Raw genomic sequence first — 26256 nt, forward strand, 5'->3', positions numbered from 1 at the left:
GGAATCGAACCCGGGACCTTTCAGTCCGCAGGATGACGCTCTATCCACTGAGCCAAGCCAGCTCGGGCTACTTCCCACTTTCTTACCTGACAACATGTAGCTGCCTCTTAGCAGAGGCCTGAATCAGGCTGAGGCCCAACCTGAGGAGCTGCTGGAACAGAAGAGTTTGGAGAGGAGATGGAGGAAAATGGTCTTAAGCCATAAACAAGCTCCAAATACAATGTAATCCATAAATTCAGAGACTGGGAGGCAGTGTGCTGGTCCAGCCTTCAACAGATAGGATACTCATTCCAGGCAGGAGACGGTAAAAGAGAGAATGTATTTGAAGCCAAAGAGAAGAGCTCCCTCTGACTCTGTGTTAGTCAGTTTTTACCGACCATGCCGTAGTAACACAGATTTAGTTCTTACTCATGTTCCATGTTGGCTGTTCCATGTGTTCCCTTCATTTTGGGATCCAGGCTGAGGTTACAGCCTCTATCTGGGATGTTCCCTTCCTATAGCAGAGGGAATTGAACAATGGCAGGACCATGTGATGGCTTTAAACACTCCTGCTCAGATGTTATAGATAAAATACTTCTGCTCACATTTCATTGATAAAGTAAATCACATGGCAGGCATGCCTGACATCACTGGGGAGGGGATGTGTACTCCTCCCACAGGGAGACATTGAAAATCACATGCCAATGAGTGAGGATATATAATCTTACAGTGAGGGCAAAATTAACTGGAAATAATAATACAGTCTCCATAGTCCACCACTTGGTCAAAATATTCATTTTCCTCTCTTTCCCAAGCAAAATAGACTTATACACATCTTAGGAAGATGCCCTAAGAGTTTTATCCAAGCATGACATCAGGCTTCAAGTTCAAGATCTTGTGATTCTTTCTATATCAGGTCAGAGTGTGGCTCCGCTTGATTTAGAAAATTATGGACTTAAAAAGACAAGTCATCTGCCTCCCATTTATACTCAATGCACAATAATGGAACAGGGACAGGAAAACCAGAACAAACGTTGTCAGTAAGAAAGAAGAGGGATGGGAGTCATGCAGCAGACATTGATTCTTAGAGACTCTGAAGTCCTGCTAGACAAATGTCACAGGGCCAACTTCCTTGGGAACTGGGGTGGTTCTTGCTCCATGGGAGAGTTGCTCTAGTCATTGTTCTCTAGCTCTCTGGGAGGTCCTTCCTTGTCTGTTACAGTAAGTCCTCACTTAATATCATCGATAGATTCTTGGAAACTTCGACTTTAAGTGAAGCGACATATAATAAAACCAATTTTCCCAGAGGCTAATTGACATAAACAAGAGTTAAGTTCCTATGGCATGTTTCTGGCCTCAAAACATCCCCACATTTCTAAATAAAGACCCAAACATTTCTGATATTAAACATTGAGATAAATGTGAGCTATACATACATTTAAGAAAGACTAATAAAAACAAGTAAGATAATTTATTCCAGTTCAGGGTCGTGGGTGACCAGAGCCTATCCTGGCAGATCAGGGTGCAAGGCGGGGACCCACCCTGGACAGGAGGCCCTTCTATCAAAGGGCCACTCATACCCACAGCCACTCTCACTCAGATGAGACAATGTACACATGCTGGTTCACCTAACATGTGCATATTTGGGAATGGGGAGGAAACCGGAGTACCTAGAGAAAACCCATGCAGACATGGGGAGATGTGCAAACTCCACACAGTTGGTCTATGGGGAATCAATTTTTTCTCTCACCAACATTACAATGAAACAACGTAGAACTAAATGACATGATTCAAAGACCTGCTGTGTTTTCTTTGGCCACATCTGAAAAGGGCTGGAGAGAGAACCTGACCTCCTTGGGGACTGAGCAGCATTCTCAGCCGGCTTCTTTTTTTTTTTTTAAATATATTTTTTTTTGACTTTTTATTAGAAGTCTATTATCCAAACAAGCACTGTGTTAATTTTGCTTTAAAGAATGAAGAAAGGCCTCCTGGTGCTTACCACAGGCTGTGTTCTTACACTGACTGTATAGAAATAGGAGGCAGAGTAAACTTACCCCATATACACCTCAGCTCAGGCTCTTTGCCTGGTCTGTATTGTGAATGGGGAGACATTGAAAAAAAAAAAATGAAATCGAACCTGGAACCCTTCAGTCCGCAGGCTGACGCTCTATCCACTGAGCCAAACCGGTCAGGGCTCAGCCTGCTTCTTATCTGAGGAATGTTGGGTCATTTTAAGTCTCAAATAGGCACAGTCTCTTATAATCCAAATTGGTGACTCTTAGTAGTTCAACTCTTTCAAAATATAATTTCTTTTTATACTTTGACTTCTGCCACCTCCTGTGCCAGTAGTAGCCTTTTCCGTAATTATTTTCAAGACATCCATCTCTCTAGACTGAATTAGAGATACCTTGCCCTTATCGGGCTTCTGTGGGAGAGCAATTTCCTTATTCTTTTTTCCCTAAATTCATTGTCCAACTGGCAGGATTTATTGGATATCATCTCAATCAATGAGAGATCTCCACAAAGGGCCTGATAACCACAAACTTGATTTGGTCTTTGCTCCAAGGCTGAGTTGTAACAGACTTTATTACTCAAAGCATTTTTCAATTTTATCTTTTACCATTTGAAGATGAGAAGCAGTTGCAACTCTTTTTAAAAAAATATATTTTATTGAGTATTTACAGAGAGGAAGGGAGAGGGATAGAGAGTTAGAAACATCCATGAGAGAGAAACATCAATCAGCTGCCTCCTGCACACTCCCTACTGGGGATGTGCCCACAACCAAGGTACATGCCCTTGACCAGAATAGAACCTGGGACTCTTCAGTCCACAGGCCGACGCTCTAGCCACTGAGCCAAACTGGTCAGGACCAGTTGCAACTCTTAATCCTGTAAGTCCTGGAATTTCTGGATTCTCCCTTTGCTGTTTCCTTTCTATTTGCAAACTGGCCAGTTCTTTTCTGAGCTTATATCTTCCTTTGAGTCCCTTGCCAAATGCAGCCAATAGCAATGAAGACATACTACTAACCTTCTGTTTCTCACCTTCTCCCCTTAAAGTATGAGCTCATTCAGTATATCATCATTCTTCACCCTGTTCAGTCCCAAAGCCAATGCCATATATTAGACTTTTGTTGTTGTCGTTCCTGCAACACTCTACTTCTATTTACCAATTGCATTTTTAGTAAGAATTTGCTAGGTTATGCTGCAGTAACAACCAACCAACCTCAAAATCTCTGGCTTTCAACAACAAAAATGTTTTTCTTGCTCATGTTACACATCTGCTGCAGGCTTCCATAAGGTGCTCTACCTGTCTTCTTCATTCAGAGATACCGGCTGATAGAGGTAAGAGAGCAACAGCAGAACCAGAAAATGGTTCTTAAAACTTTTGCTCCGATGGATGTGATTTATGAAACTTCAGCTCACAATGCACAGGCCAAGCAACTCACATGGCCAAGCCTGGCAGTGGGACAGGGGTCTGAAAGTCACATGGCAACAGGTGGGGATGTATAATCTTTCCACAGGGTGGGTAGCAAATAATTGGAAACAGTAATACAATTTATCACACTCTTTGATTCCTGCTTTTCACTCCTCATCTTAATCCCTTCTGTTTCAGAACTTGCCCTGAGACTTCTCCTTGGATCCTTTTGCCTCCCTTTTCCCCTTAGAAGCATGAGGTCTTTCCATGAATCCAAACTGTCCTCTCCTCTTTGGCTGACATCATCCATATTCCTCATTTCCTAAAGATGCATTCATAGAGATTTATTGGGTGACAAACTTGCAAGCTCACTGTTGGGGTCCAGCCCCAGCAGGTCCAGGGGTTCCCAAAGGTGTGGACAGAGTTGATGAAGAAGGAATGACATGGAGGCAGCGTTCAGATGATCAGCATAGTGAGGTTCTTTCTTTATTCTCCTGTTACATCTGTATTTATACCAGTTGATTTTAATCCTATCCATTCCATTCCAAAGGTTAGGGCGTTTGTTATCTCCATTCCAAGGTCACTGCTGTGCAGATGCAGATGTTTCTTCTCTGCAGCGACTGTGTCAAGCAGCAAGGATAGACTGGCTTCCGGCAAATTCCCCCTTTTTTATTTTTTGAATGATAGCACATGTAAATCAGTGGCCACCTCTCGGATTGGGTTGTTTAAGCCTCAGAAGACCTGTTTGTGACTTTGCCAACAGGTCAGTCTGAGGCTTAACCCTATTTCGGCTCCCCACAGCTCACCTCTCTCACCTCTCTTCCAGCAAGATTTATTAACCAACATTTATTGAGTACCTACCATGTATACGAACTATGCAGTGATTTGATAAAACCCAGTAAGCCCCCTTAAGGAGCCCACAACCCCATGGGGGTACTGTGAGAGATGTGTTTCCTTCAAGATCATTGCTTCTTCCTTGTATGCTTTTCTCCCTCAGGTTCAGTTTGGGACCTGGCCTCACTTCCATCTCCTCCATAGCCAAGTGGTCAGGCCTGGAACAGAGTCTACCACTGCCCCTTCTCCAATAGGAAGAGAAAACAAGACAGAGTACTGTTGCCTGCTCATGGACCTTCAGAAATATGTCTAGTGGTTAGGAGCAGAGATTCTGCAATCAGATAGTCTAAGTTTGAAATCCTAGCTCCCCTTTTTAGCTTATGTGAGCCTGAGTGAGTGACTTAACTTCTCTCATCCTGTTTCTTCTTACCGAGCCAAAGGCTTCTTAGGAGGATTAAGTGAGATCAAATATATATAGAATATATGTACAGGATGTCCTCCCAAAGTGTATACATGCTTTAACAGCTGATAGCTCAGTTGATGTTTCTTTCTTTTCAGATTTAACCCATTGGAATTAACAATGGGTTAAAAGTATGTATATAATTGGGGGGACACCCTGTATATATAGGGTGTCACTTATACTATAGTGCCCAGCACACAGTGTGCTCAACATGGTACCTTTACTATTCTTATCATCAAACCTAGTTTATTCATGGCCCTGCTTTTTTCTCTCTTCTGCACAGCTTACAGCTAGTTAGGAAGAGACTGCATTTTCCTTTTCTCCTCGGGGCTTTGAGGTCTGACTCAGCAGCCTCAGCCCCTCCAGCTCCTGTCCCCAGCCCCGTCCTCAGGACTCTGGTGCTCCCCACCTTGTCTCTAGGTGACTATGAGCCGGATGTCTCCCCCTATGAAGACACAGTGACCAGAAAACCCTGGAAAATGAATATCAGCAAACTGAGCATGCTCAAGCCAGGTGTGTTGGCAAGCAGAGACTATGGTGTGGGGGCTGGGCCTGGGCCCTGGTGAGAAACACAAGCTGGGAGCTTGTGAGGGAAGAGTCCTCACCTGCCAGGTAACTAAAGCAGCGTTGTGCAGGGTGGGAGCCTGAGTTCTGGGGCATAGCCTGGCCTCACAAGAATCATCAAAGAGCAGTAATTATCAGGGAGGCATTCGAAGTGAGCCCATTTGGGCTCCTTGTTTCCAAAAGGTGGGTTTCTGCAAAGGATTTGTGGGGGTGGCAGCAGTCCCAGAAAAAAAAAAAAAGTGCTGAAATGGATTATTTACCCTCATTCGAGGTAGGCACGAAAGTAGTTTTTTGCCCTGGCTGGGTAGCTCAGTTGGTTTGAGCATCGTCCCAATAGGCCACTGTTGTGGGTTTGATCCCTGGCCAGGACACATATAAGAATCAACCAATGAATGCATAAATAAGTGAAACAATAAATCCATCTTTCTCTCCCTTCCTCTTTCTCTCTAAAAAAAAACATCAAAAATTCTTTTTAAGTAGGTTTTTTTTTTTTTTTTTTGGTCTCTGAAGACTAGGAAATTGCTTGTTTTCAACCATTTTAATGGGATGGGCAGGGAAAATGGTTAGAGAGTGACTCCTCAGGAGTGTCTGAGGGTGGGGAGCCATCTGTCTGGCAAGGACTATGCAGCATGTTTTTCAGGAAAGTGAAGCTGTCGTGTTAATTAGAAGGGAATGCACACACATCCACTCTCTTTTTGAGAAAGATGGGAGTTTTGTTATATAGTCCTATATATTCGAATTTTGAGAGAAAAGCAAAGAGATTTATACATAAACTCTTAGTTACACGGAATCCAGGAATTTACCTGTTCCAGTTACTCCATTGTTCTGATTGCTGGAATAGTCTATTAATTGGAATATCACTGTAATTTCCCAAGACTCAAGAGAATGGGAAACTTTTATGCATGCATCAACCAATGCAAGAAAAGCAGGTGATATTAATACTGAGCAGAATAGATAGATGTAAAACAAAACCAAAATCCTAAGTAGAATTTGGTTGCATTTGTTGGACAGTTCAGAAAATGCTTTATTAATCCTCACCAGAGGATATTTTTTCCATTGATTTTTAGAGAGAGTGGAAGGGAGGAGAAGAGACAGAGAGAGAAACAGTGATGTGAGAGAGACACGTGGATTGGTTGCCTCCCGCAGGGGCCCGGTATCAAGCCTGCAACCTAGGTACCTGCTTGCAAGCCAACAAGGCTGTAACCACTGAGCAAACCAGCTAGGGTCAGAAAGTGCTTTAGATCGTTGTAGCTTATTTCCACCATGAGATTTCGTTCGATACATAAGATTGAGGAAAGGGTTTTGGTTATTTGAGCTTTCTGGCTACTTGAATTCTAGATAAATGAGCTCTATGTATGTGGTTTTTCTGCCCCCCTCCCGCCCGCTCCCCCACGCCCCCAAGTCAAGCTGAGGAGTAGGAGAGTAGCTTACTCTGGGCAGTCCTTCCTTTCTTCCTACCCCCACTACCATGCTTGTTAAATCAGAGGGTTGCAAGAATTCCTAGGGAAGCTGGGTTTGCAGGAGGACTGTGACTTGGTGCGGCTCTTTCCACAGACTCGGACCTCTGCCTTAAGTTCGCCATGCTGTGCACGCTTAATGACAAGTGTGACCGGCTGCGCAAGGCCTATGGGGAGGCCTGCTCCTCGGGGCCCCACTGCCAGCGCTCCACCTGCCTCCAGCAGCTCCGTGCTTTCTTCGAGAAGGCATCAGAGCCCCACGCGCAGGGCCTGCTGCTGTGCCCCTGTGCGCCTTCTGACCTGGGCTGCGGGCAGCGCAGGCGCAACACCATCGCCCCCAGCTGCGCGCTGCCGCCTGGGACCCCCAACTGCCTGGAGCTGCGGCGCCTCTGCCACGCGGACCGGCTGTGCAGGTGTGGTGCTGGGTGCGGTGGGCAGGATCTATTCTATAAGGACACTGTGCACCATTCCCTGCAGGCCGCCTTGGGGCGGTGCTGGATCCGACTCCCCAGGGGCTGTGCACTGACTTAACAATGTAGCTACCCTTCAAAATTTTATGAAACTCGTTTCTCAAAAAGAATATATAGTATTTTATTTGTGTAAAAACTTCAGAAAATATAAAAACGTATAAAAATACCACTCAAATGGACACAGACAACAGAGGGGTGAGGGCATGAGTCGGGGGGATGGGGGTAATGTGGGGATAAGGACACATAGGTAATAACTTAATCAATAAAGAAATTTAAAAAAATAAAAATACCACTCAAAATCTATATCACCTGAAGTTAATCTGCCATACTTTGGGGAGCATTTCCTTCTAGTCCTTTTTGTATATAGATAAATAAAATTTGATATTCTGGGAATATATTTATATCTTGTATCTTCTTCTCATTTATGGTACATATCTTATGAGCATTTTCTGGTGGAGGCAGTATGGAATAGTGGTGAAGACAGGCTCTGAAGTCAGACAGATCTAAATTTAAGTTGTGGGTCTGTGTGACCTTGAGCCAGTCACTTAACCTCAAATTCCATCACTTAACCCAGGTTTCCACTTAGTCCTCTGTGAAAACTGAGATAACTCGTAGAAGTTTCGTGAGAGTTAAAGTACATCATTTATGGACAGTGCTTAAGTTGCTGGTGCCAAAGTAAGTGCTCAATAAATGGTGGTGCTTATTTTGTCATTTACTGTCCTTTGGCAACTTGACTTTTTTCTTTTTTTTTCTTGTTAATCCTCACCCGAAGATTGTTTCCCCATTGATTTTTAGAGAGAGTAAAAGGGAGGGAGGAAGGAGGGTAGAAGGGAGAGAGAGAGAGAGAGAGCGAGAGAGAGAGAGAGAGCGAGAGAGAGAGAGAGAGCGAGAGAGAGAGAGAGAGCGAGAGAGAGAGAGAGAGCGAGAGAGAGAGAGAGAGCGAGAGAGAGAGAGAGAGCGAGAGAGAGAGAGAGAGCGAGAGAGAGAGAGAGAGCGAGAGAGAGAGAGAGAGCGAGAGAGAGAGAGAGAGCGAGAGAGAGAGAGAGAGCGAGAGAGAGAGAGAGAGCGAGAGAGAGAGAGAGAGCGAGAGAGAGAGAGAGAGCGAGAGAGAGAGAGAGAGCGAGAGAGAGAGAGAGAGCGAGAGAGAGAGAGAGAGCGAGAGAGAGAGAGAGAGCGAGAGAGAGAGAGAGAGCGAGAGAGAGAGAGAGAGCGAGAGAGGGAGAGAAGAGAAGAGAAGAGAAGAGAAGAGAAGAGAGAAACACATATTGGTTGCCTTCTGCACTCGCCCAGACCAGGGCCTGGGATCGAACCTGAAACCCAGGTACTGCTCTTGAGCAGAAAGGAACCTCTGGCCGACACTTTAACTACTGAGCCAAACCAGCCAGGGCAAACCACTTGATTTTTAAGAGCCTATATCTTACTCCAGTTTATGGATGCCCTGTATTTTATTTAATCATTCTTTATTGTTGGATATTTAGGATGTTTTCTAAATAATGCTGTATAAGTATCACTCTTATTTATTAATCTTTGTACACAAATCTAATTATTGGTTAGGATGTATTGCTACAAGTACCATTACCGAATCAAAGGGTATGAAGATTTGAAAGGTATTTGTTACATATTATTCAGCCAAATTCTGATCTGGCTTTCCTCTGCCTTCTCAGGAAAACACTCACCAAAATGTAGTTATCATCCATTCAAGTGACATTTGTTGACAATGGAGTCACATCAAGTCACACTTACTTCTCTGTAACCCTGGGCAAGTAGTTTAGCTTCTGAGTCCCACTTTCCTCTTCTGCAAATATTACATAGTCAGAGCTCTCAATAGTTATAACACTAGCTTTTACTGAGTACTGACTGTGGGCGAGGCACTGTTTTAATACTTACCATGTGTTAATTAACTCATCTAAACCTGACAAGAACTCTGTAAGATAGATGCTGGTTTGTTTGTGTGTGTGTGTGTGTGTGTGTGTGTGTGTGTGTGTGTTTTTATCAGCCTCAGTTTACAAATGAAGAAGCCACAGCAGAGAAAGGTTAAAGGACATGGTCAAGTTCACCCAGGTAGTAAGTCAGGTTTGTTAATAAGGTTTGGAATGAAGTCTGGCCTAGAGTCTGTACTCCTAACTTCTTTGCCATACTGCTTGTTATTGTGCTGGTAGCTAGTACTGATACATAACAAGTGCTGGCCTAGATGATAAAAATATCATTCCTTTCTTCTTCTTCTTTTTTTAAAATTTAATTTAATTTTATTCTATTGATTAAGGTATTACATATGTGTCTTTATCTCCCCATTGCCCCCAGAGTCCGAGTTCTTATTGAACAAGGAAGTCATGGACAAAACCGATTTTTTTTAAAGATATATTTTATTGATTTTTTACAGAGAGGAAGGGAGAGGGATAGAGAGAAACATTGATGAGAGAGAAACACCAATCAGCTGCCTCCTGCACACTCCCTACTGGGGATGTGCCTGCAACCAAGATACATGCCCTTGACCGGAATCAAACCTGGGACCCTTGAGTCTGCAGGCTGACGCTCTATCCACTGAGCCAAACCGGTTAGGATGACAAAAACAATTAATGGAACCAAAGTGTATTGGGAGAAGCCAGTCCTGGAAAAGGGGCAGTTGGGCTTCTAGGAGTCAGCCAGTGTCCAGGGCTTCCTTTCCAGGTTACACTCAGGAGTAGTTCAACATCCAAGCCAATTAAAGTATGTTAGTCCATGTGTGGAGGTCCACATGTTCATAGCCATGTGGGTCACGGGGGATGTACTCCCTCACAACAGGAATGTCAGGTATCCATTGTGTGCTGTACTGGGGGATAAGGAAGCGAAGCCTTCTTTTTTTTTTTTTTTTATACATTTTATCTTTAAAGGAAACTCTTGAATTTTCTTTCTTCCAGATCACGCCTGGCCGATTTTCAGACCCATTGTCATCCCATGGACATCCTAGGGACCTGTGCTACAGAACAGTCCAGATGTCTGCAAGCATACATGGGGCTGATTGGTGAGGCTAGGGGATATAGATTGGCCTTGGGGTGAGAATGCTCTGGCTACTGAACCCAGATGGAGTGCTCCTGAGATTGATGAGAGAGGGTGGGAGCTGAAGTTGGAGTTGGCCTAGGCTCTGACAATCCCCTCTTTACCCCACAGGAACTGCCATGACCCCCAACTTCATCAGCAATGTCAATACCAGTGTTGCCTTAAGCTGTACCTGCCGAGGCAGTGGCAATATGCAGGAGGAGTGTGAGCGGCTGGAAGAGTTGTTTTCCCACAACCCCTGCCTCAGTGAGTGTGCTCCCTCTGCTCCCTCCCCAATGGCCGGGTCATCTGGACTCAGAGGGAGGAAAAGGATCAACTCTGTCTATCTCGTGCAGGCCAAGCAGCCCCCTCCTCAGAACGGATTTACATCCCCCAGCCTGGGCCTGTCTTCCTCCTCCTGCTCCCTGAGTGACCTCCAGGCTTCCTGTTTAACCTGTCTGGGCCCCAGCGACACTACACCTCTTTCTTGATCCTGTCCTTTCCTCACTTCTGCCCTCCTATATCCCAGGGTCCCGGAAGTATTCCATTTCCTTCCTTGGGAGCCTAAAGAGCCAACAACTCTCCGCTTCTGAACTACCTTCTCTTTTCTCCTCAGTGAAGGCTATTGCAGTTAAGATGCGTTTGCACAGCCAGCTCTTCTCCCAGGACTGGGCAGACTCTACCTTACCTGTGATGGAACGCCAGGTAGGGCCTCTTCTATTACACTCCTCATACCTTTACTGAATCATCTGGGAGAATCCCAGACAAGGCAGACAGGGGGATGGAGGGAGTAACCTCCTTGTTATCACAAATAGTCTAGACCTCTAATGGACACCTTAGGTGAAGGGGACAGGCCTTGACTGAGGCCGAGGTGGTGGAAGGGGGTAGAGCTAACTCCATTGCATTTCTTCCACAGAACAAAAACCTTGCTTTGAGGCCACAGCCATGGATGCCCTCTCTTTTCTCCTGCACACTTACCTTGATTCTGCTCCCAAGTTTCTGATAGCTGGACATCCCTGGGGGCCCTCTTCCCCTCTACTACACCCAGCCTGAACCCTCTACTACACCCGCCTGCAAGAAATGAGGAAAGGACACCATCCAGAAGGAGGTGCAGGACACAACATGACCACCCTGACATCCCCACCATTGCACATCCACACAGTAGAAGCTGACTGGCGAAGTTCTCATTCCCTCCACTGCTGACTCAGGCCACGCCTCCTTAGGAATTGGTCACCATGGTTTAGCCATATCTTGTGGTGGTGACTGGCTCTACGAAGCTCCCTCCTGATCCCTTCCTACCAGGATCATCAGGATTTAACAAATCAGTTAGTTGGTATTGCATTCTCCAGGTAGTCAGAGCTGGGTGTTCTGAGGCAGCGTAGAAACACAGTCCCTGTTGTTAGGAAAGCCAAAGCAAGAATCCTGCTCCCATGTCTCCTCATCTGAATGGAGGATGGGAACCTGCTGCCTGTCCTGCCCTGGAATCCTGCAGAGCATTTGAGCAACAGGAGCTGGAGTGTTTAGGCCTTGATTTCCTCCTGTTACTGCCCCAAAGTCCTTCCAGCCTCTTGGATCATGATTAAACATTTTGACTTAAAACTTTGCTCTTTTTCCATTTTCACACATTTTGAACTTATACAGAACTTGAGATTTTACAGACAGAGGAGCACAGACCAGTGATCAGGAGACATATCAACTCTGCCACCAACTGCTGTGTGACTTTAGGCAAGTCTCTCAGCCTCTCTGTGTACTTGACATAGAATTGGAAGAAGAAAAAATAGCTTATGTGAGGCTGTGGATCTGTATCTGCCCAAGCTCCAGCCATTCCTGGGATACTGCCTGGGATCTGTCATAGCAGCTTAGAGGGGAGAGTCCTTAGTCAACCACAGTATTTATTGAGCACCTGCTTGTGTTATTGGTCTGCTCCACAGTCTAATGGGGCTTGAGGAAAGGGGAGACTGGTACTTGACCTAATTAACAACCCTGTTGGGATAAGGAAACAGCCACCTATGCAAAGTAGTTGGAAGGATATATTTACAGAGCTGTGGACATTTTTCTGTTAACTCATTCACTCACCCTTTCCATAAGCACCTAATGAGTGCTGGCTGCAAGGCACTGTGCTAAGTGCAGGAGATTCCAAGGTAATAATACTCAGATCCTGTTTTTCAAGCCTTTCACAAGGCAGGGGAATAGGCAAGACAGTCAATCAAAAATGCAGGTTGGTAAGTGCTGTGCAATAATCATAACGATAACCTCAGTTATTGAACCCCTCCTGTGTGCAAGTACATGTATTATTTTAATCCTCCAACAACACTTGATTTTGTCAGTCTTATAACTATGTGACCTTGGGCTTAACCTCTCTGGGCCTTATTATCCACATCTGTAACATGGAAGAAGCCTAAAATGTACCTCATAAGAAATGAGATAAGCCATGTAAAAACATTGTGACCAACACAAAGTAAGAACTCAAAAGATTTAGCAATTATAGTATAAGGTTTTTGTAGAGAATTCAGGTGATATAAATAATTATCAAGAAGAAATTAAAAACCTTTAAAATCTCACTGTCAAACTTCCAAATCTGCTCCCTACACATCTGTGCACATGAGAATCTATGGGTATGTATAATTTTTACATAAGGGGAGGCAGACACTGCATATCAAAGTGTAAGTCAATCTTTCAGCATCCATGAGTAGAGCGCTTGGTCTACATCACCCTTTTTTGTCAGCTGTAGAACATGGACTTGTATGAATTTATATTTCTACATATATAGTTTATTTAATGAGTTCTGTATTAATAGATATTTGCTTGTTTTCCTACACCCAAATTTTAAGGCAATTTGGGGGTAGGATGTGCAGAGGGGCTGCAGAGTGGTGGGTACAATAGGAAAACCTCTCCCCATACATTCTTGTATCACCATCGGCCACCCACCCCCAGGAAATATCCAAACAACCTTCCTCCCTGCAAACTCCAGTGGGACACTGGCTGGACCTTCCCCCTTCTTCCCCTCCCAGGAAGATCTCTGAGCTGTCAAGGCCTCTCCATTTGCTTTGGCTCCATTAGCCTAGGGCTGGGGTGTGAATGGTATAGTCATTCCTTGCTAAGTGCTTGAATTAGACTAATAGGTCATCTGTGCTTTTCTCTGAAGAAGGTCCAAATTCCTGGTAAACAACCAGATTACTCTCCCAGCCCAGGGCCCACAGCCAAGACCGGGGGGTGGGGGCACAGTGACTGGACTGAAGCTTTTAATGGTATCCTGGCTGGCTGGGATGGTTAATGCCATTAGACTAGCTTCGGGGTAACGAGGTGGGAAGAGCTGCTGGCAGCAGTGATAAATGGAGAGTACTGAATTGTAGACCTCAGCATGTTTGGGGTGAAGCACACTGTCTTTTAAACAACTATCTTCAAATTCACTCATTCAGTCAGTCAGTCAGTCAACGAACCTTTAACAAGTACTTGTTCTGTGCCAGGCTGTATTTTTCAAGATGTGTCCTTACCCATTCACAAGCTACCATTTCAGCAAAGGGCCTCAAGTTTGGGCGGCTGAGGCTCTTTATCCTAGTTGACTATAACATTCGGCTGTTTGACCTCGGGAAATATTCTTTACACCTCTGAGCCACTATTTCCTCATCTATGCTGGAGAAGCCAATGGAAATACCTAACTTAAAGGTTTTGCTTTTTTAAAAAATACATACAACATTAGTAATTTAATTTTAGCTAAAAAACTAATGGGCAGCCCTAGCTGGTTTGGCTCAGTGGATAGAGCCTCAAACTGTGGGCCAAAGGGTCCCGGGTTTGATTCCTGTCAAGGGCACGTACCTCGGTTGCAGGCTCCTCCCTGGCTGGGCCCTGGCAAAACAAACTAATTGGCAATATCAACTAATGTTTATATCAATTTTAATGGTTTGGGTTGGCAATCTTTGGGCTTCTTATTTCTATAAAAGCTTAATAAGCATGAGGAATTTATGCTTGTTTTGATCTCCATAAAAATATTTAAAACCAATCAGAGTTGTTTTGAGGACTGGAAATAATTATAGCACTTAGCATAGTGCCTGATACAGCATGAAGACTCAATCAGTGACAGCTATTACTGTTATTTCTAGGAAAGGATCTGTGGGTACCATGTACTCCACTCCCTGCACTGGAGTGATGGTGAGCGATGGTGCTGGCTCTCCCTCCAAATGAGCTGAATTCTGGGAGATTCACTATTCAAGGTCTGAACTCCAGGATGAAGCCAGAGCTCTGGGTCTGTAGCTCAGGCCCCGAGGGACCTTGCACAAGCCATGGACTCAAAGAAAATGCTTTAATCAAGGGTCTTTTAGCTGCAAGTAACAGAAACATTGGAATTACTTGGTAAAGGGGGAGTGTCATGCAACCCAACCTCAGGAGTACAGCCAGGCATTAGGGGATCTGGAACTGGCAAGCTAGGAACCAGTTTTGATCCCCATTTATTGAAGACCTAGACATCATGGACCATCTACCGTATTTGCCGGCGTATAAGACGACTGGGCGTATAAGACGACCCCCTAACATTTCCACTCAAAATACAGAGTTTGTTATATACTCGCCGTATAAGACTACCCCCTCTTCCGCACACCTTCCACACACCAAATAAAAGGTAAAACAATATCAGATTTGATTTTAACATTTTAATTTATATTCAAATGCTTATGACATGCAGGAAAACTGTCACAAGGCTGTATGTAATCAAACATATACATAAAACAGTGCAAGTTTAATACCGGTAAACATACCGGTAATTCACTAAAGAAAACACACTCTATAGACTGGTACCGTAGATGCTTCTCAGGAACACAGGCAAGCAGCCCACAACCTAGAGGGACTGTCAATGATAGAAGTAAGATAACAAATAGAGGTAGAGAGCAAGTGCCGGGCAAGTCCCTAGCAACCCGCCCTGTCACTATAGCAGTCTGGTCCACCCTTGCATCAGCATCTCCCTGGGACCTCACTAGTGCGCAAGTGCGAGCTCTTCAACATTCTAACAGGCACCATGATAGCGCAAAATCGCGAATCTTCAATGCATATGTAAAGAAATATACGGTAACCCGAATTTACCACACTCGCAAAATCGCACACAGCCAACCATACACCCAGTATGGTATCTCGATTCGCGATTTTGCGCTATCATACTGGGTGTATGGTCGGCTGTGTGCGATTTTGCAAGTGTGGTAAAATCGCATAACAGCAAAATCGCATAACAGCCGAGCATACACCCAGCAGCGCTGCTGATGCCTGAACGGTATGTGGAATGAAGTGGGCGGGCATCGGGAGGCCACTATGGCACGGGGCAAGCACTATGGGCAGTCTATCTGAAGTGTACCTGGCGTATAAGACGACCCCCCACTTGGAGGCATATTTTTCAGGGCCAAAAAATCGTCTTATACACCGGCAAATACGGTACTTCATTCTCTCTGCAGACCTACTTCTTCTGCATGACATTCCAGGTCCAGCTACTTCAGCTACATGACCTCCTATCCCAATTTCAAACTCATGGAAAATCTGATTGCCCGTACACAGGTTCTAGATTGGCTTTTCTGGATCGAGGGTCCATCTCAGGCCTATCAGCTGAGAAAAGAAACTAGTTCCATGTGCTAGCAAAGTGATTACAGGATCCCAGGGCTATTATTGGAGGGCAGTTCTCAGAGAAGTCAGTGTGGCTCACTAGTACCCCCAAAGGCATAGACTCTTGTCAGGGAATTGGGGTGAATCTTAATCACCTGAGGTCCAGATTTGCTCTTGTGGCTTCCTCCCTGACCTAGAAGTGACTTTGCTGAGCTTCCTTCTTGGATGCCCTGAAGGGAGGGGAATGTAGAAACACAGGGCAGGTACTGCAGCTCCTTTGGGTCTGAGAATCACTCTGGGAGGTAGATCTGAGGGATTCTTTATGGCTGCAGAAGGAGGCTTTGCTGCCGTGGGGCTTGCTAGATTTCTGATCCTTGCAGTTGAAGAAGGAGCAAAGTGAAGACAACCAGAATATGCCACCTGCTCTAGCTGATTTGGCTCAGTGGATAGAGCATCAGCCTGGGGACCGAAGGGGCCCAGGTTCGATTCTGGTCAAGGGCACATGCCTAGGTTGCAGGCTCAGTCCCCTGTAGGGGGCATGCAGGAGGCAGCTAATCAATAATATTCTCTCATCATTGATGTTTCTATCTCTCTCTTCCCTCTCCCTTCCTGTCTGAAATCAATAAATATATGTTGAAAAAATATGCCATCCAAAATATGCCACTTTGGCATAAGGATTGTTTTTACTTGAAGGCAGTTGAGCTGTCCTCTGAGGACACATCTAATTGCAGAGCTGCTGCTCTGAAAGCCAGGCCTTGTGGAGCAGGCAGGAATCTTGGGGAACTGGTGTGCAGAATTCTGGCCTGGCATACTTGACCTCCTGGCCCCGGGAGCTCCATGGCTCCTCACCCCCTCGGTGACATCCCAAGGCACAGAGGTCAGTGTATATGGGTCAGAAGATGAAATGAGCCTTTGTCTGGGCTGGGAACAGTGACAAATAGGAAGGGAGAGTCCCTCCCCCACAGAGGGATAGCAGCAAATAGCCCCTCCCCATGCTGACCTCTCCACCAGTTGCTGTGGTCAGCTGAAGTGTCAGGACATTTGTCCCCAGAGTCTAGTCCTCCCAGGCTTTGGTTGGCTTTCTGGTTCTCATGGAGGCTTCTTCCTAAAAAAAACAGTAGGTTCACAGAGATGAGGACAAGTTTTGTGGTGGAGGCTTCATTATTTGAGCATGTGATAGGTCTCAAACACTGTGCTAGGAACTTTACATGTGTATCCTTTTAAAAGCTGAGCTGCCTCATGTTCTCATCTGCACATGGTATCAATCTTGCATCTACATTACTTACGTAATAATGTAGATGCAGTTTTTAAAAAATACAGAGCAAAACTTAAAATTCACTTTCCCCATCTCTCTGTCTGTATAGTATACAGAAGCAGCCACCCAGCCAGAATCTCTCCACTCTCCCCATGCTCCTCAGAGGACAGATTTAGGCCATGAATATACATAGGTAATATATTTTCATTTCACATGCATAATTCAATTTAAACTTCTTCATGGCCCTCTGAGAGCAGGCACTATTATCCCAATTTTACAGATGGAGAAACATGTCTAGAAGTTAAACTTGCCTAAATTCACAGAGCTAGTCCCTGGCACATGGATTAGAAGCAGGCTCTGTGCATATGATCCAGGGCCTATGAGACTCCGGAGGGAGGGGCAGTTAATTCATCATGGGGGGCTTCAAGAAGAGGCAAAGTTTCAGTCAGACCTCAAAGGATAAAGAGAAGCTCAACAGATAGAGATGGGCAAGAGAAATGCTTCTTAGGAAGGGAAGGAAGTTGGAGAGAGGAGCATATCCTATAGTGGGATGTCAGAAGGGAGGGCCATCTCATTCCTCCCTTTCAATGGTGGTCGGCTGGCTTGGCATTTAGATTTGCCTCATTTCCCAACTGCCCCAGGCAGATTCTGCTTGCCCTTTAAACAGTCTCCATCACAAAGCCTCCTTGTGTCTTCTGAAAAAGACCATCTGATTCAGGCTGGCTCCCCACCCAACCTTCTTCCCCTGGGGGAAATCTGTGGTGAAGGAACCCAGAAATGAACTCCTTCTTAGGCCAAACCAAATACACTTAATTCCTCAGGAATTGCATGTCATGTCTTAGGGAATGCAGCCCTCTGTTCAATGAAAGCATGTTATAGTGAGAAGAACACAATAGAAAGTTAATTCAGCTTGATCTGGGTGTGAATCTCAGCAAAACTACAATTGACCCTTGAATGATGTGAGGGGGGAAGGGTTTAGAGACGCTAACACCCCCTCACCCCTCAGTTGAAAATCCAGATATACCTTTTGATTCCTCATAAACTTAAGTTGTCTGTCAGTATCCACAGAGGGGGGTTGATTCCAGGACACATACCCCCATACCAAAATCAGCAATGCTCAAGTCCCCTATATAAATGGTGTAGATCAAATGCATACAGTTGGCCCTTATCATCTTTGATTCCAACAGGTGTTTAAAAAAAACACATGCATAAGTGCACCCATGCATGCAGTTCAAACCTGTGTTGCTCAAAGGTCAACTTTACCTTATTAACTGGGTGAATTCAAGCAAATTGCTTACTCTTACCATGCTTCGGTCTCTTGATCTGGAAAATGATGGGCCCTGTTGCTAAAAAGTGGTGTCTGTTATGTTTGTCAGAGGAAGAGGAAATGTTTGGCTGGGGATTTATTGACATATTCACTTCAGTGTTGGGTGCTAGAGACTTTTCAATATGGGTTCCTCCTGCAGGAAGTGGACTGTATGAGATCTCAGGACTTGGGTGGGAAGGTGACTCCCAGCAAGCGGAAGTAAAGAGAGGAGATGGTGGACAAAGCATGGACAGAGTGTTTCCATCCAGAGTTCAGTTCCATGAACCTCTCCCAGCCCCAGTTTCCTCACCATCAAATGTCAGTTCACCTTCATGAATATTGGCCAGGCACTTGAATTGTTATTTCATCTGTTTTATTTTCAAATGTAGTTTTCATATTTTGCCTTCTCCCAGAAGAGAGTTGAGGTGACTTATAAAAAGTACACAATACAACAAGATGAAAATAAAGGCATGGAAACCAGGGTGAAAAGAGAATCAGTGACAGCCAAGTCATTTCGGTAATTTGTAATGCATGTGAAAAGATCCATTACCACAGAGCCCCTACTATATCATGCTTGCCTGGTGTAGGGGTTAGAAATCGTATCTTAAATAGAACTAAAGGTAATATTTCTATTTTATAAGTGAAACTGAGGGTAAGTCCTGCCCTGGTTACAGCATATACTGTGCATTTGTGTCTTTAAGGGAGACGAAGAACTCCTTTGTAAATTATATAAAGTTTAGGACTCCTGTGTTTGTCTGGCAAGAGGTCGCAGGCAGCTGCCTCTGTTTTCTCCGCTGAATTACAAAATCCTGACCACGTGGTTCAAATGGGCATCCAGGAGAGGGCGGGTAAAAGGAGAATAAACCTACATTAGTATTTCAACAAGTTATTCTGCCACACAAAATGTGAGTGTTTATTCTGAGTCTGCTAAGTGCTTCACACTTAGTATATTCCGTATTTAGTGTTGTCTAAGTTACATATTGGAGGGTAGGTAGCCTAGGAGTTAAGGACACAAACTTGGGAGTCCCGCCTCCCGCTGCTCCTCCTGGGGTCCTGTGAGTGCTCCTGCACCCGCCAGCGCCCATTTCCTCTTCCTGCCTGTTGGTGAGCCGTGGGACTGAATCCGTGAGCTAAAGCATGCTAAGTGCTATGCCCAGCGTTAGTACACAGTAAGCAACAACACAACGGCAAACGTTTTTATACTGTAAGATTGGCAGGGGCATGGAAACCCTCAAACATTGTCCCCCAGTAGCTGCACCCTGGGTCTAGTTAGGGAGGTAGCTGCAGCGTCCCACACCCGGCGCCCGCGCAGGCGGAATCGCGGTTGGGGAGCCGCAGGCGGCGTGCGGAGGAGGCCCGCCGCCTAATGCATTTGTCAGTTAATTAGGGTAGGAGGTTATGTCATTAACGGCGGGATCGATGCAAAGGGAATTACTAGTAAGAGGATCTGGCAGCGCCGCCGCCGCGCTTTGTGCGGGGGCGGTGGGCCCAATTCAACAAAAATTCGATACGCATTAGCGGACTATCCACGCTGCCGGGGCGCGGGGCTGCGCCGGGGTCTGGCGACTCCGGCGGGATGGGGTGCCCAAGAAGGGCAACCCCGCCTGAGCCGCTCTCGGAGACCCTGCGAGAGGTGCGGGAATCCTCGCGGGGCGTGGGGTGCGGCAGGTCCTCGCGGGCGAGCATCGCAGCCTGACCCTGGAGAGGCTGGGGCAACGTTTAAACGTTCCGAAGTGCGCCTTGTGCTCGTCCCTGTGCGCTTTGGCACAGGGAAGCCGCCCTGACCTCCCCAGAGTAGGCCAGGCCACTGTATAGCCCACCCTCCCAGTACTGACTTCCTTTCATGGCCTTTATCACCGTATCATCTGTACAGCTCCCTGGCCTTGTCTTTCTCCCGACCAGATTGTAAACTCCAGGAGAGCAAGGACTGAGTGGGCCAGCCTTGCACCCACAGAGCCCCAAACATGACAGGTGCTCATAAATATTTGCAGGGAGAATGAAGCCCCTCACCAGCCCAGTGAACTGGTTTAGGGGGAGGAAACGGAGGCTCAGGCAAATGAAGTGATCTGCTCAAGTGACCTACCCAACACCAGCAAATCATCTGATCTGAATCTTGGTTTTCCCATCTAGGGAAAAACTACAGCTGCCTCCATAGTACATGCTAGGGACTGTGCTAACATTTATTTAGATTTGCCTCTAATTTTCACAACAACCCTGTGAGACCGAAATATCTTATAAAGAAGAAATTTGAAATTAGCAAGAGTGGGGCCCATCATTTGCCTGTTTGCCCTCGGATCCATCGATCCCCTTCCGATACTCTGTCACAGGTGGACCACCCCCCACTCCTTACCTGCATCCCACCTCCCAGCAGGCTGCCTTTCCCAAGCTTCCTTGTTCACTGGCTTTTGGCTGGGTTTGGCCAGCGGAGGGCGGAGGACAGGAGGAGCCAGGATACCCTCAGCCTTGCAGCTTTGGGGAGGAAGACACTTCCCTCTACTCTCAAGGCTCTTTCCGCTTGTGTAAGTATCAAATAGGCACGAGGCAGATTAGCAAGAGAAAATGACCAAATTTAATTGCACATGTGTGGGAGCCCTCCATATATGAGGGAGTCAGAGACACACATGGTTGAAAGGTTGAGGGACGAGAAGAGAAAATGAGGAATATATGACATTCTGCCCTGGGGCTGAGGTAAGGCACCGTGGGGCTTCAGAAGACAGTTTCAGGGAGAGCGCATGTTCAGCAATTAGTAGTTTGCCCTCCATATAGATAAGCCATAATGAAGTTATTTTTGGTGGTAATCTGATCATAGGCCAGGCTCCTAATTTAAATTCTTCAAGGTAGGTAAGGGGTGGGTAAGTTTCTCTTGAGCTTGCGTGGTCTTGTTTGCGTTTAGCTCAAAACAATCCACACACCACAGAGGCACACGCTGCCATGCCTCCTTCTGAACTGGGCAGCAGCTTCTGAGCTGCAGCTCCAGACCAGGAACAGAACGGAAGTGGTTTCCTGTTCTGGCTAATCTCTGGGTTACCTCATTTTCCCCCTGTCTGGCTTCTGTTTCTCCATCACCTGAGTGGCCACAGTGTTAAATTCTCAGCATTAAACTCTCTCTGTTTGAAATACTGAGAGTGAATTCATTTTCCTGATTACCAGAAGAGCCATGATTGAAATACAGATCTGTCTGACCACAAAAGTGCACTTTAAGCTTCTTATGGAAGATGACAGTGGGGCAAAGCAGTAAGAGAGTGATAACCATTTAACCACCCTGCTCAGAGAACTCTTCCCAGGTCCCTTCTTCTGTAAGAGAAATTAATTTTAAAGAGAATGTTCCACTCATAAAACCTCCTCATAATTTATTATTGTGTTTAAGAAACCCTACTTTCCATAGTTAAAATAGTTTATATCTGTAAGTAAAGGTATTAATAGCATCAACCTACTAGAGTTGTAAAGATTAAATGAACTAATGTATGCCAAATACCTGGCATGTGGTAGATGTTCAATGATAGCTCCTACCCCCACTTCTTTAAAATCTGGAGAATTTTAGTACCTTCAGCTTTCTCAGCTCAATAATCCTGGAATGTGGGGGACAGCAGCTCTGTCTGCCATTCCCTAGCATTCTCCTTATCTCCTTGTAGACTCCCCTTGCCCATTGAACCAGTGAGCCAGTGAGTAGTAATCAGATGGCTTGCCTGGCAGTTACAATACACAGAAGATGTGTGCAGCAAATGCTCCTAAATCAATTGCACTGCCCCAGAGACTTGGCTGGCAATGAATGAGAGTGTGAGGTGCTTTTGACACACGCACACGAGGTCTGATTTGAGCGAAGATGTCTGCTCAACAGTCCCAAGGGCAATTTTCTCCTGATTGATTTGCAACCTTCAATCTTAATGGAAAAGAAGCCAAGTGTAAAGGAGGTAGTTTTCTCCCTGAACCAGAAATCCAGTTGTGTTTTCCTTTCTGAACTTGATGGGAGAGGGGGTAGGGGTGGGTACCATCTTTTGTTACGTAGAGGCCAAAGTTTACTGGGGGTGGGTGCTTTAGGGTGGGAATGGGAGTTGGGGAGAGGAACTTTTTAACCTATATACTCTCCTATGATCCCAGAGAACCGAGAGACCAGAAACTCCTCACGATGACTGAATAATTTGCAGGTTGCAGATCAGGTCTTCAGGCACTACAGGTTTGAGCAGTGGTCACCAACCAGTGGTCCGTGAGGTCCGAAATGTTGGCGACTGCTGGCTTAGAGCCTGGGGCTGGGAGTCCCACCTGTGGACAAGACACTTCATTTGATCCTACCCTGACTACTGCACAGGTGGCTGGGGGCTCATATGAGTCATTGAAGTAAAGGCAATTTGAGGAAGTCTGTAGACCTTATAAATATATTTGATATTGTGGTTTTAAGCTAGCGAGCAGCAGCCGAAACCTTCTTTTCATCACAATAGCATAAGCTTCCCACACCAAGAAGTTAGGAGCACAGGACTTGAAGTCAACTAGATCAGTGGTCGCCAACGGCTGGTCCATGGACCACTGGTGGTCCTTGAGGTCTGAAAGGTTGGCGACCACTGAACTAGACACAAGCTTCAATCCTAGCTCATTGTGACTTGTCTGCTTCTCATGTAACCTTCCTGAGCCCCAGGTTCTTCATCTGTAAGACAGAAATGCCTATCAGGAAGGGTTTTGTGAAGATTAAATTAAACTCGAGGGTGAGAGCTTAAGAAATGGTAGCCATTATTAAAACTGTTCACAAATTTATCTGTCAGGTAATGTTTTGGTCAATTAAGTCATTATAGTCTCCAGAACTGTTTTTATTCTTTTTATTGCTTGATTGATTTTATTTTATTATTATTTTTTTAATCCTCACCCAAGTATATTTTTCCCCATTGATTTTTAAAGAGAGAGTGGAAGGGAGGGGGAAAGACAGAGAGAAACACTGATGTGAGAGAGACACATCGATTGGTTGTCTCCCGCATGCCCTGACCAGGGCCAAAGCTTGCAACCAAGGCATGTGCCCTTGACCAGAATCGAACCTGAAACCCTTCAATCTGCAGACCGATGCTCTATGCACTGAGCAAACCAGATAGGTCTGCTTGATTGATGAGAGAGAGAGAGGGAGGAAGGGAGAGAGACAAACATCAAATTGTTGTTCCACTTATTTATGAATTCATTAGTTGATTCTGGTATATGCCCTGACTGGGAATTGAACCTCGGTCTATCAGGACGGCACTCTAACCAACTGAGCTCTCTGGCCAGGGCAAAACTGATGAATATACATGCTTTGCTTTGTCATCCCATGACCTGCTTCTCCAGGAATTGTTCCTACTCACAGTCCCTGCCAAAAAGCTAGACCTGGTTAGCCAACTGTGCCATGTGATCCTGTCCCCTTGGCCACATGGGGACCAGAAGTGAACACGCAATATAAGCTGGACGAATCAGTTTCCTCTACTGGGAATGGGACCAAACAATTGTGGGGAATCATGCAGACCAGAACTAGTATTGCCACTAAAAAATTAATTGATGTTTCTATCTCTCCTTCTCCCTTTCTCTCTGAAATCAATAAAGATATTTTTTAAAAAACTATTATTATATATATTTTATAGATGAAGAACCTGAGACTCAGAACTAGCTTGTCTATAAATGCACAGCTAGTCAGTAATGGAGCTGACCCCAGATGTGAGTTGGCTTGAGTCTAGAGCAGCAGTTCTCAACCTGTGGGTTGCGACCCCTTTGGGGGTCGAACAACCCGTTCACAGGGGGCGCCTAAGACCATCGGAAAACACGTATATAATTATATGTTGTTTTTGTGATTAATCACTCTGCTTTAATTATGTTCAATTTGTAACAATGAAATTGGGGGTCACCACAAATGAGGAAATGTATTAAAGGGTCACGGCATTAGGAAGGTTGAGAACCACTGGTCTAGAGTCTATATTCTTTGGTCCCATGCTCCTCTGTCTCCTGAGAGAGTACTGGGTCTAGTACATAGAGAAGCTTGTGGAATATTATGTGTGTGGGGAGGGTGGGGTGAGGGGGAGGGGGGAGAGAAACTTTCCTCTACCCTTAAGGTTCTTCTTGCTGCTTTAATAATCAAAAATGAGACAGATTAACAAGAGAAAATAACCAAATTTAATACACACATATGTATGGGAACCATGTATACCTGAGAGAGTCAGAGACCCCACATAAGGAGAGGTTTAGAGACACAAAGGAGCATGGGTATATAAGACCTTCTGCCCTGGCCAGTGTAGCTTGGTTGGTTGGAACATCGTTCTAGGCAACAGAAGGTCATGGGTTCAATTTCTGGTCAGGGCACCTACATAGGTTTCAGTTCAATCCCTGGGGCATGTACAGGGGGCAACTGATGGTGATGTTTTTCTCTCACATTGATGTTTCTCTTTCACTCTCTTCCCCCCTTCCTCCTTCTCGAAAAAACAAAAAACAATTTGAGTCAGGCATGAGGGGCTTCACAAGGTAATTGGAGGGTGCAGGGAGGACATGTGTGCAGTAATTAGTAGTTTGCCCTTGTTGTAATGTACCCCGAGAACCACAGAAGGATGCCTCAAGAAGTCGAATTAAAGAGTCACATTTATTGCAATCTGGGACTATGAGGGGCCATTCCCCAAATCTCATAGTGATAAGATGGTGGCAAGACCAGACTTATATAGGCAAAGATCACAAAGGTATTGATTACATCTCAAGGTTTGGAATGAGGAACCTGGTTTGCAAAAAAGCAGTTTACAGAAGCAGAATTAAGCATATTAATTATAGTTTTGGGTCTCAGGGTCACTGAATTGACAGAAACACCTTATCTAGAGCCCTCAGGTCTTGAGACCACTGAGTTGCCAGGAACTCATTATCTAGATTCTAGAGCCATCGAGGTAATTTAGAGTAATTCTGCTGTCCTGGTCTTGGGACCACTGAGTCAACTGGAACGCATTATCTGTGGCCACTAAAACAATTTAGGATAATTGTGCTGTTCTGTTTCCCAGGTACAGAAGAATGTGCTTTCTAAAACCAGTAAGATAACAATCAATGGGATAGTCATTCAATTGAATGGGATGATGTATACAATTCAGAAAATCAAAATAACTTTTCTATTGTTAAGCTGAACAGCAGGGTTAGAGTTAAACTACAGTTTCTACCTGAGATGGTTGCTACCATACTTCACCCTGTCATTTAGATAGGTAAAAAATTATTTCTGATTTTAACTCTTATCACAGGCCAAGCTCCTAATTTAAATTCTTCTAGACCAGTGGTTCTCAACCTTCTGGTCCTTTATTTTTTTATTTTTTCTTCTGGCCCTTTAAATACAGTTCCTCATGTTGTGACCCAACCATAAAATTATTTTCGTTGCCACTTCATAACTGTAATGTTGCTACTGTTATGAATCGTAATGTAAGTATCTGATATGCAGGATGGTCTTAGGCGACCTTTGTGAAAGGGTCGTTCGACTGCCAAAGGGGTCACGACCCACAGGTTGAGAACCGCTGTTCTAGACAGTTAAGCAGGAAAGCTTCTCTTGAGCCAGTAGAGTCTTGCTTACCTTTAGCTGAAAATAATCTGCACACCATGGAGGCACGCACATCTTGGGGCGGCTTATTCTGAATCCCTCCCCTTGTCTGACTTAGTCTCACTGTAAGTGACATAAAAGCTGCTGCTTGTTCTGCTTGCATTTTCCAGTTCAGAATGAAAGAAAAGTGTCTGGCATATAGTAATTTTCAGTGTTAGCTGGTATGACTATTAATATTGCATTGTATGTTTTCCTCTCTGGCAAGGGAGGTAAATCCGTAGTCTATTGCTAACAGTGGGTATTTAGTATTCTTGGATGAACAAGACTAATGGGGGTAGGCATGGAAAGCAAAGTTGATCTAGAAAAAATGAGAAGTGAGGGTGGGAAGGTTGGGGCTGGGGCGGGGGCAGGGGGGGGAACG

The 26256-nt window shown here is 45.1% G+C and overlaps 1 protein-coding gene across 1 annotated transcript in view; it reads left to right on the top strand.

Moving 5' to 3' along the window:
- Positions 1-11792, top strand: part of GFRA3 (GDNF family receptor alpha 3) — a 44647-nt gene extending 32855 nt beyond the window's left edge. The window contains exons 3-8 of the mRNA XM_006772460.2: positions 5108-5200; positions 6806-7121; positions 10076-10179; positions 10326-10460; positions 10810-10898; positions 11110-11792. Coding sequence (XP_006772523.1) covers positions 5108-5200; positions 6806-7121; positions 10076-10179; positions 10326-10460; positions 10810-10898; positions 11110-11196 — 824 coding nt within the window. The 3' untranslated portion in view covers positions 11197-11792. The remainder of the gene's footprint in view (positions 1-5107; positions 5201-6805; positions 7122-10075; positions 10180-10325; positions 10461-10809; positions 10899-11109) is intronic.
- Positions 11793-26256: the final 14464 nt, after the last annotated feature.

Source organism: Myotis davidii, unplaced genomic scaffold (assembly GCF_000327345.1).
Source record: "Myotis davidii unplaced genomic scaffold, ASM32734v1 scaffold545, whole genome shotgun sequence".
NCBI lineage: Eukaryota > Metazoa > Chordata > Mammalia > Chiroptera > Vespertilionidae > Myotis > Myotis davidii.